Source organism: Apus apus, chromosome W, assembly GCF_020740795.1.
Source record: "Apus apus isolate bApuApu2 chromosome W, bApuApu2.pri.cur, whole genome shotgun sequence".
Lineage (NCBI taxonomy): Eukaryota > Metazoa > Chordata > Aves > Apodiformes > Apodidae > Apus > Apus apus.
This window is the reverse complement of record NC_067311.1, coordinates 4,022,640-4,035,069: the sequence shown is the minus strand read 5'-3', so window position 1 is coordinate 4,035,069 and position 12,430 is coordinate 4,022,640. Positions and strand designations below refer to the sequence as shown.

Here is a 12,430-nt window from a genome sequence, read left to right as displayed (position 1 = left end):
AATCAAAAATAAAACCTAAGAACATAACCGACATTTCCTCATCTTTAGCAATAGTGAACTCTACGAGACTGCGTATTGAAGAGGGATAAACCAAGACGATGCAAAGATATGTCTTTTTCTGGGAAAATGTCTGCATGTAGCGAATGAATAAGTGAAAACCTTACCTCTTTCATGCCCAAGTAGAACGTCCTTATGGTTAAAATACTCTACTTCTTCAGTATAACTTTGCGTATAGGCAGTGTTGGATCCAGCATTTCTAGATTCAGTCCAACGTACTTTTGCATGCCCTCTTGCATGAATTTTAAGATATTTTACTCTAATTTCCCCAGTAACTTCTAAACTGACCCTTCCTGCGACTGTGTCCCCGCTAGAATAGACGGGAATATTACTGTCATTGAGACAGTCAAAGCTTATAGTCAAACTCTTCACCTTCCCCAGCACCATATTTTATAACAAGTGTATCAAAAAAAAACCTGGAAAAAAAAAAAAAAAGGCAAGGTCTCATACAAAATGCGATCTTCACTTTACACCGAACGCTTCTGCCACGCAAAGAGCTTGCCAACAAGATCAGCGCGTCCCCTACAAACGCTTCATCGGAATTACTGAGATACCCCCAACTTAGTTGGTGGTGACAGTAGCGACAACGGCCCAGCACCAAGATCTCCTTACAAAGACAACACGCTGCCAGCTCACTTTAAGAACAGCTTTGTGAAAAACAACCCCACCGCGCATGCGTGAGTCGAGTCATGGCGGCGGTTTCCTCCGTTGCTTGCGCGTATTTTCTCTGTGGTGTGTGGGGTTTTTTTGTTATTGCTTCAGTCGCGCGTAGAAAGCCAGAGTATTCCCTGGTGAAGCTAGGGCTTCGCTGTGAGTCTGCAGTGCGGTGTTGAGATAGGTACCGAGGAACCAAGAGAAAAACGTCTACGGTGGGATGTGTGAGGGCTCCTTGTCCGGCGGGCGTCTCGTTCTCGTTGCCTAGCACGGCCTGGGTGTCCTGGTTGGCTGGCCGGGAGGTGTCTCGGAAGGAGCTGGCAGCTGAAATGAGGCGGTGGGTGGTTGAGCACCGGGCCCCGGAGTCTGGCCGCGGCCGACACAGGTTCTCCCCTTCAGCTACGGGTTGCCTGGCTAGCAGGAAAAATAGTAACGATTCTGTCAGGGAAATGCTCGGCATGTCGCTCAGTTACAGATCTCGCTCAAAGCTTTTGTTTGTGAAGCGACTAGTCCTGAGCAGGTTGTAGGCAGGGAACCGGGCTAGAGCCGGAAGGTGAGCGAGGCACGGCCGCCTTTGCCGACCCGACCCTTCCCCCTCTTCCCCCCTCCGCCCCCAGCAGCACCCGTCGTTTTCACTGAGAGGAGAGGGTACAAACGCGAGGCATTGTGCAAAAGTAAACATTTAAATCTCTATCAAGATGAATTTTCCTATGTTAATCCTTTTAAATATAATTGTTCTACAGTTTCTTATGTTGGGGTCTGGTTTGTTTGCTGCTGCTGTTGTGCTTTTTTTCCCTGTGCTGCCAATTCTTTATCCAAGAAATTCCTTCCTTTCATGGAGTTTAGACAGGAGGATCACAATTCCTGTCTTTCCAGTTCTGGGTTCATTGTCACCATGTACCTTTGTCAGTGTGGATCTGCACAGAATTTAAAGTGCACAGCAGTTACCTTCTGCAGGTCCTCGAAGATCTGCAAAGTTTAAAGATCCAAATCTTGCTAATCAAGTGGATGTTAATACGGAGGGTTTTTTGTATGTGTGTTGATAAGGAAGGGGACCTTCTTACATACTTTTGGATATGGCATTATGGTGTTTTCTCATGTATTTTTTTTTTAATACAGGTGATGTATTTTATATACTTGCTAGGTTTGCCCATTCCAGGCTTGTTGGAGATGGATAAAACATTTTTGTTTCCTGGTGTGACACACCACCCCCCCCCACCCCCACCCCCCGTCATTATATATGATCTACAGACAGTGTAGGCCTACCTTGCCTTCTTCTCTCAGTAGAATCGCTGTCTCTTGCTAAGTCATTTTTGGACACACAATTTCAGAATAGTATGACTGCTGTCATGATGTGGGATGTGTTCTAAGCATTTCATGCAAGTAGGCTATTAGGAAGATTATTTAATTTGTGAGCAAACTTGTAGTATATTAGATTTGAGCAATATGCAGACTGTTGGAATCTCGATCATCTGTCATACTGGGCAGCAGACAGCTCTTTGCAGTTTCTGGATTATAGTCTGGTGGAAAATGCAGTGAATGGTAACTGTACTTCTCAGACATTGGATATGTTGAGAACAGCACTGATAAATCTAAGTTTTGCTGCAACAGTAGCACAGCAGCAATTCAGAACAATTTCTGGGGCTGCAGGCATAGTTCAGACTTCTTGGATGTTTGGTTTTTTTTAAACAAATAGAACGGAGTCCCTTGAAATTTCTGGGAAATCTGGGTTTCTATGCAGAGCAGAAATCTACAATCTTTGAACCTCTCTATATATGCTGCTGTTCTGAGTTAATTAAAAAGATATCCCGAGTGATCAGATGTACTGGTTTACATGAAAGTGACCCAGTTTTCAAGACTAGTTAGTAGTATAGGGACAACTTTTATCTAAGATAAGAAGTCACAGGCACCTCCTCTCCCCAAGCAACCATATGTACCATTTGCCCTGGAGGTCACGCCTCCTCTTCTGGTCACGTGGTCTGTTGCGATTGGGTGGTAGGACCAGTTTCCCCTTTACAATTCACCCATAAGTACATCAGACCGGGAAGTCCCTTCCCCCCGCATATACAGGGAGCCGTTATTTTAATTTTTTAATTTTTTTTTTTCAGATGCCATTTTATGGCAGGGAGCTGCCATTTTGTTCAACATCAAAACCCATGTGTTTTCATACTACTCTGTGATTAGCTGACAGCCATTTCTTGAATCGTCATACCCACGTGTTCTCAGGCAGACCTGTGATTGGCTGGCAGGACCAGCCCCCCTCCCCCCCCCTTTCTGTTTACAGAAGCATGTCAGAAAAGGAAGCCCCCTCTCACTACAGGCAGGGAGGATGTCACTTTTGGCAGTGTCATTCCCCATGTGTTTTCGTACTGGTTTGTGATCGGCTGAGGGCTATCTTTGACACTGTCATACCTAGGTGTTCTCAGTTTTCCCTCTGGCTGGCTGCCTGCCAGACCGGGAAATGCTCGGATATAAAAATAAATACTTTTGTATACAATGTATACAATATATACTTATAAAAATATATATATAAAGGAGTGTACAAATATATATATGCATTTTATGTATATATAGTTACACTATTTTTAATGTATCCTTATATATGTATATGTGTATCTATAGATAGATAGATAGATAGATAGATAGATAGATAGATAGATAGATAGATTTATAAAGATATAGTGCGATTGGCTGTTGCTGTCAGATGACCCAGACATCACGTGTCCCTGATAATCCGCCAGAGCCATGGCATTGCTCACAATCCTGTGTTTGTCATCAGTGATCGGGTGAGTTGCCGCATGGGGGCATTGATGCTAATCTTTTTTATTGCCTCAGTAAAGTTTGGTTTATAATGTGTTGTCAGACTCTATTACTGTTCAGACCACACTAATTGGCATAGCCAGCAGGATGGAGTCTTTCTAACACCTGCTGGAGATTTTAGGAAAGGAGCAAGGTTGGAGCTCTCCCTCATGGGTAGAGGATTTGGTCCGAGATAATTGGACCAACCACCAGGCTATCTGGGATGAATTTGAACAGTGGCATGAGGTCAGCCATTGCAAACAGGGTAAGTGCCGGCGGCGAGGGAAGCAAGCAGTCCAGAATCAATGTCATTGATAAAGCAAGCTTCGATTTATTGAATACACAGTGTTACTTTTATACCCTTTTCCAAACCTACATGTAGTGAATTCATTGGATAGTAACTACTTGTAGTGATTTCACTGGACGGCAACTACTTGCAGTGATTTTACTGGATAGTAACACACATCTGAGTTCCAGGGTTCTTCCTTGTTTTCTATCATTCTACTTCTCTACCTTGTCCTTGAGTTAGTTTAAGCTAACAGAGATTGTTTATACTTGTGTTAGGCTAAAAAAAGAGATTGCTTGTACAGCTGCTGTTTGTGCTACACTCTCAAGGCCTCTTGAGGAGATAGCAGGGGCCCATGGCCCTGCTGCTCAAGCCATTCTGCAACAGGTAAGGGCAAAGGTGCCTTAATCGGCCTCCTGAGTTGTGCCCTAGATGCTGCCTGGGCTTAAATTACCAGGCTGCGTAGCACCCTCGAACAGGAGGAAGCAGCTAAGCAAGAGGACAGGAGGGATGCAGCAGAAGGGTGATCCAGCTGCCTGGCCACTCAAACCCACGTATCGATATTGGAACATAAGTAAACCCCTTTAGCCCAGTGGGGCCCAGTTCCCTCAAGGCCTGGCACAATCGTCCTGTCACAACAGCCCAAGTTAGGGCTGCCATCTACCAAGACAAATATGATAACTGGGACATGGACATTTTTGGCCCCAGACCAGACCCTCTTCCAATCCTACAGAGGAAGACACACCCTCCCCTCCATATTCCCCTCTGCTCTCCTTGTATTTTGTTCCTCATTAAGAAACTCGGAAAGTGTGGGTTAGATGAGTGGACGGTGAGGTGGACTGAAAGCTGGGTGAGTGACAGAGCTCAGAGGGTTGTGATTGATGGAGCAGGGTCGAGTTGGAGGCTTGTAGCCAGTGGTGTTCTCCAGGGGTCAGTGCTGGCTCCAGTCTGGTTCAATGTATTCATCAGTGACCTAGATGAGGGGACAGAGTGTATCCTCAGCAAGTTTGCTGACGATACAAAACTGTGAGGAGTGGCTGGCACACCAGAGGGCTGTGCTGTCATCCAGTGTGACCTGGACAGGCTGAAGAGTTGGGTAGAGAGGAACCTAATGAGGTTCAATGAGGGCAAATGTAAGGTCCTGCACCTGGCGAGGAAGAACCCCATGCACCGATATAGGTTAGGGGTTGACCTGCTGGAAAGCAGCCCTGAGGAGAGTCATCTGGGAGTCCTGGTAGACAATAAGTTAACCACGAGCCAGCAATGTGCCCTTGTGGCCAAGAAGGCCAATGGTATCCTGGGATGCACTAGGAAGAGTGTGGCCAGTAGGTCGAGGGAGGTCATCCTCCCCCTCTACTCTGCCATAGCGAGGCCACACCTGGAATACTGTGTCCAATTCTGGGCTCCCCAGTTCAAGAGAGACAGGGACCTACTGGAGAGAGTCCAGCAGAGGGCAACAAAGATGATTGGGGGACTGGAGCATCTCTTTCAGGAGGAAAGGCTGAGAGAACTGGGACTGTTTAGCCTGAAGCGGAGAAGACGGAGAGGAGACCTTATCAATGTCTATAAATATCTGAAGGATAGGTGTAAGGAGGATGGAGCCAGACTCTTTTCAGTAGTGCCCGGCGACAGGACAGGGGGCAATGGGCACAAGCTGGAACACAGGAAGTTCCGTCTGAACGTGAGGAAAAGCTTATTTACGGTGAGGGTGACGGAGCACTGGAACAGGCTGCCCAGGGAGGTTGTGGAGTCTCCGCCTCTGGAAATATTCAAGACCCGCCTGGATGCAATCCTGTGTAATGTGCCCTAGGCAATCCTGCTTTAGTGTGGGAGTTGGACTAGATGATCTCTAGAGGTCCCTTCCAACTCTGACGATTCTGTAATTCTGTTGTATTTGGTTTATGTGGCAAGGTTTTGGTAGTGGGAGGGCTGCAGAGGTGGCTTCTGTGAGAAGACATCAGGAGCTGTCCCCATGTAGCAGCTTTCCAGTACCTGAAGGGGGCCTACAGGAAAGCTGGGGAGGGACTTTTTACAAGGGCTTGTAGCGAGAGGACGAGGGGTAATGGATTAAAACTGGAAGAGGGGAGATTTAGATTAGACATTAGGAGGAAACTCTTCACTATGAGGGTGGTGAGACACTGGAACAGGTTGCCCAGAGAAGCTGGGGATGCCCTCTCCCTGGAAGTATTCAAGGCCAGGTTGGATGGGCCTCTGAGCAACATGATCTAGTGGGAGGTGTCCCTGCCAATGCAGGGGGGTTGGAACTAGAGGATCTTTAAGGTCCCTTCCAACCCTAGCCATTCTATGATATCAGACAGAGCCAGTTTCAGCCGGCTCCAAGACGGACCTGCCACTGGCCAAAGCTGAGTCAATCAGTGACATCGGTAGCGCCTCTGTGATAACATATTAGGAAAGGGTAAAAAAACCTCTGTGCAGCAGCTGGGAGGGAGGAGTGAGGGTATGTGAAAGAAACAACTGTGTATGCATGTCTACACCGCCACTTCTGTTAAAAGATATTTACTATGCTCCTGGGGAGGCGGGAATCTTGGGGGGTATAAATCCCCTTTTTTGAAGGCAGTAAAAGGAGAATCGCTGTTCTGAACAGATGCCAAGCGGCAACCTGGCTTGCAAGCCAAGATGCTTACAGCTTAAACCAAGTGTCAAGAAAGCACTTTAAAGGAACCAGGATGATTGTGGCAGAGGTAGATGCACAGTGGCAGGCAGGCTTAGTGGATGTGCAACAGTTTTCCAGAAACAATGATGGCGTTAAGTGCTTCTTAATGGTGATAGACATACTATCCAAGCATGCCTGGGCTACTGGTCTAAAAGGCAAAACAGGCTCTGAAATAGCTGAGGCTTTTAAAGCAATTTCTAGCAGGGACAGAATCCTCAGAAATTACAGACTGACCAGGGAAAAGAATTTTTAAACTAGCCTTTAAACAAGCTGTTAAAGCAGTGCAAAGTTCACTATTTTGTTACTAATAATGAAGTAAAAGGCTCTGTCATAGAGTGTTTTAGCAGGATGCTCAAAACCAAGATGTGGAGTTATTTTACAGCACACAATGATTTTTGCTACGTTGATGTGTTGTCAGAGTTTATAAAGAGCTATAACCATAGCTTCCACAGAACTATCAGAGCCAGGCCTGTGGACATGAACTCTTTAAACTCTGCAAGGGTTTGGAAAAACCATGTATGTGGCTGTGTTTAAAATTAAAGAAATTGTGCCTCTGCTCAAAAAGGGAGACCACATCAGGGTGTCTAGAACAAAAGAGAGATTTGAGAAAGGTTATGAGCAGACTTTCACAGATGGAATTTTCATAGTAGCTGAAATTGTGAGAAGGGGACAGATACCTGTATACCACTTAATAGACTATGGTCATGAAGCAACGGAGGGGACATTTTACCCTGAAGACCTTCAAAAAGTGAATCCTGATGAGGACAGAATCTACAAAATTGAGATGACAATTGCTGCAAAAGGGAAAGGAAGTAAAACAGCTGAAGGTAAAGTGGGGTTGCTGGCCCCAGAAATTTAGCAGCTGGATAGACGCCTTCCAAGTTCAGGACATCTGGTGCGGGGGGACGGGGGAGAAGGATGGCAGTTTCTACATCACGCTACTCAGCAATGCCAGTGCCAGAGTCTGCCCACAAAACACCAGCTCGAGCTTTACCGTACAGCTGGTGACGTCCCTGGAGTTCTCAAGGAAGTGGGAGGTGGGGCTGGCAGAACTATAGTACCCTCACAGCTGGAATAACATCAGTTAAGACACCATATTTAAAATAGCACTGCAGGGTAAGACATGGGTAGTATTGTGGGGAACAGTCCATCTTCTCTCCCCCCACATAAGACTAAACAAAATGCCTTTCAAGCCAGCAAAACAAGAGTGGCGCCATTTTACTGATTTAGCCAAGGACAGAATGGAACAGGCCTCTTGCTCTACCAGATAACTCCACAGCAGGAAGGACAGCATGAGGGTTGCGATAACTGGCAGAAAAATGGACAACAGGTTAAAGACTGCCTCTAACAGAGCACGTACCTGGCCAATGCTAATTGGCTAATTTGAACAGTGGTACTTTCTCGAACAATGATTTCTGATCTATAAAAGAGGGCAAGATCCGCAGGCCAGTGCTCTCTCTGCCTGACCGGGACGAGACCCTGCTGCAGTACCTGGAACGCCAGCCTCGCTGTCCGGAGGAGCCGAGAGGGAACGGGGGGCTGCCCCGCGACCGCTGCCCGGAGAAGCGGAAAGGGGGGGGGGGCCGCCTGTGCCCGCTCCGCGGGATCGTGCCCGCTCCGCTGGGACCGTGCCCGCTGCCCGGGGACCCTGCCTGCCCAGCCTAAACCAAACCGGACCAGAGTAGGAGCCTGCCCAGCCTGCATTCGCCACCTACTTCGGGACTAAAGCCGTGCTTGCCGCAGCTGCTGCTGCTGGGAGTGGTCGCCCCGGTTACCGGGAAGCCGGCCCCCCCACGGATCTCCTGCTGAGCCTGCCAGCCGCATCCCGGGAACCACGCGCTACGGAAGGAGGGTAAATACACACACACACACACACACTCTAACTCTCCTGCCGGGCTCAACTCCTACCCTTTCACTCCATTGATTTTACACTCCTCCTCGGAGTGTGCATTTAGTAAGACCACAGTACCTTTGAATCCCTTTTCCAATATACACCTAGACAACCTCTCCTGAACCTTGATCCCTTAATTTGTGTTGACCCTTAATAGGGTGAACTAAACATTGGTCTCAGTAGCAATTTGTGAGCGTGGTGGGAGGGTATTCTAATCTACCCTCTAAGATACGGTCCCGCAGTGGCCGTTCCTCTGTGACAGGCAAACGCCACGTGTGGCCCTCGGTCTCATTCATAAACCTCTCCACACTGGGGGGGGAAGTCGCGGAAGCATCCTGACAGCCGGTAGCCCCCCAATACACGCCCGCGACAAGTATACTTTGGACAAAGGCCGTTATCTGTCTCTCTTCACGTTGATGGAACGTATGAACCATCTTATTGATCCCCAAAACAAAGCTTCAGCAGTGGGCCTGGTCTATGACCATGTCGTAGGGAAAACAAAGGTCAAAGAGGATGAAAAGCCTTACAATTTTTTTACTACTGGGGATCTAGCACATATTTTGGAGGTTTCTCTGGATGTTGCTGCTAAGAAAGTTCCTTTTGTGGTGGTCATCACCAGTGGGTTTAACTCACTCTACCTCTACGCTGATCTTGTAGAGCATGGGCTTGTCAGAGAATTTTTAGTTCTGTTATTCTGTGGTGTTCTAACTGGCGGTAATAACATGTCCTGGTTTGAGCCAGGATGAAGCCAATTTTCCTTTTACTGATTTTTTTTTCCTTCAGTAAGCTTTCTTTTAACTAGCACCAGTGTGTTCTAACTAAGGCTGTTAAGAATAGAATGTTTGTGTAACTGCTGGGTCTTCAAGGTCACATCTTTACTCTGCCGGCTCAGACACTACGGGGTGATCTATGACCCCCCCCCCCCCCCCCGTAGGAGGCTGAGTTAGACACCAAAATTGGCCAGAGATATTCCATTCCATATATCTACGTAAGCTCAGAGGAAGGTCAGAGATCACAGAAGACAACATCCTGCTGCTTCTTCCCTTCTCTTCCATCCATGGCTGGCATCCGGGGAGGACTCTGTCCATCCATCGCTGTCGACCCTTAGGCTCGAGCTCTCCTGACCCTCATAACTCTCCGCTTTCTCCAGCAGCAGCTCTGGAATTTTTTGGGACTGTTTGCAGCTAAGGAGAGTGCTGTGGGAGTTGCTGGGGATGGGGGGAGGCAAGAGGCTTTTGCACATATCTGAACACATTTGTATATAATTGTATCTATTTTCTTATATCGTTAGTGTTTAATTAAAGCGGTGTAGTTTAGTTTTCAATCCAGCCGAGTCTCTCTCTTTTTCTCTCTCTCCTTCCCTACCTGGGTGGGAGGGGGAGGGGATTGAGAGCATTGTTGTCGGATCTGAGGCAAACGGTGACATAACAACAAGGTCATTATGGTGACGTATGATAAGTTGCACTATGTGCCTGAAAACTGCCAGCACATCCACACAATCAGCATTGAAATAAAGAACAAGCACATCTCATTTCACTTGGAGAAAGTATGAAGCTGTGTCTTTGGTCCTCGAAATCTCTGATATTTTAAGAAACCACACAAAAATGGTAGTGGTAAGAAATTTTGGGGACCCATCCTTGTACGTGAATTATTACAGAGTCCAGGCTGGCAATGGTCTCCCTGGTTTTCAAGGCATTCCTGTGACAAATGGTGTAGGTGTTTAAAGTGTTAAGCCACACGTTAAATTGCTGTTCAAGATATTGCAAAAAAACGTTTGGATGTGTTTCCAAGTTTCTCATGGACAAGTTGGAAACACTTAAATCAGGAGGATTTGGAACTTGCTTATAGCCAAATAAAAAGCCTTAAAATAAAGAAATCCATGTCAAGCCTCTCAAGGGAAGGCCTGTTTCAGCCCTGTTGCATGAAGGCAAAAAGCTGTGTGTGTGTGTGTTTGTGTGTACGACCACTTAACAATACTTGTCTATCCCACTCTCCTCAAGCGATGCCTGCCGTAAGAACAAATTTGCAAAGTGGAAAAATCGAAGTAGTTAGATAGACATGTAAGGTAATTTATTAAGGTGACTGATATAACAAGTTGGAGATAGCCGTTGATAAACGCACTGACTACAATAGCGCTACTAATAGATGTTAATATTGCTAGCAATAACAATGCAAAGTATACAATACACCTGGGGATGCTTTCACCCCCACCCAAAAGGTGAAAGTTGTGATATCTTATCCAAGGAGGTGTCCCTGCCTGGGGGAAGGAAGAGTGGATCAGGCCTGTCAACCCATTCCAGGGGAGATGCTCTTCTCTCCCCGAGCAAGGGATGCAAAGACTAATTTATTACCTATCGATGAGGTGGGACTTAGGTCATAACTAGTACACTGATTGGTTCTTAACAAGTGAATTATATTTATTAATTAGGAAAAAGATAAGGGAGACGCCCAGTGCTCGCTTCACATGTAAATTCAAGCTTCGTTAACGCCCAGGGCTTGCTTCGCACGCAAATCACCAGATGAAGTCACACAGGCTTTGATCCTGGCCTTTATCGCACAACCTCTGACCACGGAGCCTTTGCTTTGCTTCACAAGTCATGCACAGTCCAGCCATGCAGACAAGGACAGCGATGTATCCCCTCCAGCCAGTGAGTCGGGCCTGTCCTCCCTAACAGACATAAATTACCCTACTTGTTGGGTCCAAGGCCAAATGCCCAAACAAGCACTGCTCATCTCACACTCCTCTGCACAAGTCCTTCCAAGAAAGTTAAAACTAAGCACAATACAAGTTCTATTTTCCCACAATATCCACCCCGTGACCTCAGTCACAACTCGTCAAGAGGAACATCGTGTAATTTGGTCTTAGACAGGTTGCAGGGTCTATCCGCTTCCCCCATATCCTCATCAGTAGGGAACCGTGTTAAAGGAAGGTAGTTGGTATCACAAATCTCAAGTGTCTTAAGATGCATGGTTAAGGATCTAGTTATCATAGATTTCACACATGACAATCTGATAACAATTACAAATTACGATACCCATTTGCACATATTGGATTAAACTTTGGATCCAACCGCTAACACCACATCCAAACCAACTGAACACCCTTGAAAACCAGCTATCATTCATTGACTCTTGAAGTTCACGGGTGTCTTTTGCCACCTGTTGTATCCCCGCTAGTTAGATGTTGAGGTTCTGTGTAGCATTAGGGATATGAATGCAGCAGCCTGTACTGGAGAAGTTTAGGCAGCCACAAAGCCCATTTTGCTGTAACAGCATTAAGTCCAGTGCCATGCAGTTCTGAAGAGCCATTTTTTAAATAGCTTGTATTTGACTGTTAAGTAACTGTGGACTGATGTCGGTAGCATTAGCTAATTTCTCCATTTGATAGGCTAATTTTACTAATTTACTAGAGTGCGAATAAAATGCCATATTTCTGAAGGTCCTTCCCATGACCTTGTCATATTTACAGGTAGCCAAAGTTCTGCTCTCTGTCTCAGTGGAATAATGCAGGTCAGGTTAAGATCCGTGATGTTTTGGTGGGTTATACAGCTAAAATACCATGGTTTGTGTTCTGACAAATTAAAGATGTTATTTTGGAACGTGATCTGTAGATTAGATGCTGCCAATAACACATAAGGATGCAAGGTACAAATCATCACTGAATTGGTATTCATGTTAACAAGATTCATGGAGTATCCCCCATGCTGATACCTGCTGGTATTTCTATAGTGTCCGTGATCAACTTTACGCTTAAAAAACGGGAAGGCCAAGTCCCTAAGTTTGTATTTGAAGGGACTTGTATGATTCTGGAAAAGAGCATTAACTACAGGCCCTGACATCCCCCCATCAGTCCAAACAAGAGTGGAGTTAAAGTATACGATTAAAGGGAACGACTTGATTGTTTTCTAGCCGATGCAATGGCAAGATAGGCCAAAAAGATATGAATTGGAGTTGATGGGGCGTTGCTCATGGCTAACAAGGTACTTGCGGTTTGATCCAATAATTTCAGATGTCCCCAGGTAACATCAGCGATCTGGGTACGACTAATCTCTTGCGGGTCGGTCGCTGC

General features: G+C 46.3%; 1 protein-coding gene across 3 annotated transcripts in view; it reads right to left on the bottom strand.

Moving 5' to 3' along the window:
* Positions 1–1,283, bottom strand: part of LOC127395184 (arrestin domain-containing protein 3-like) — a 39,339-nt gene extending 38,056 nt beyond the window's left edge. For all 3 annotated transcript variants that reach the window (XM_051641746.1, XM_051641747.1, XM_051641745.1), the window contains exon 1: positions 165–1,283. In XM_051641746.1, the coding sequence (XP_051497706.1) occupies positions 165–444 (280 nt within the window). In that variant the 5' untranslated portion in view covers positions 445–1,283. The remainder of the gene's footprint in view (positions 1–164) is intronic.
* Positions 1,284–12,430: the final 11,147 nt, after the last annotated feature.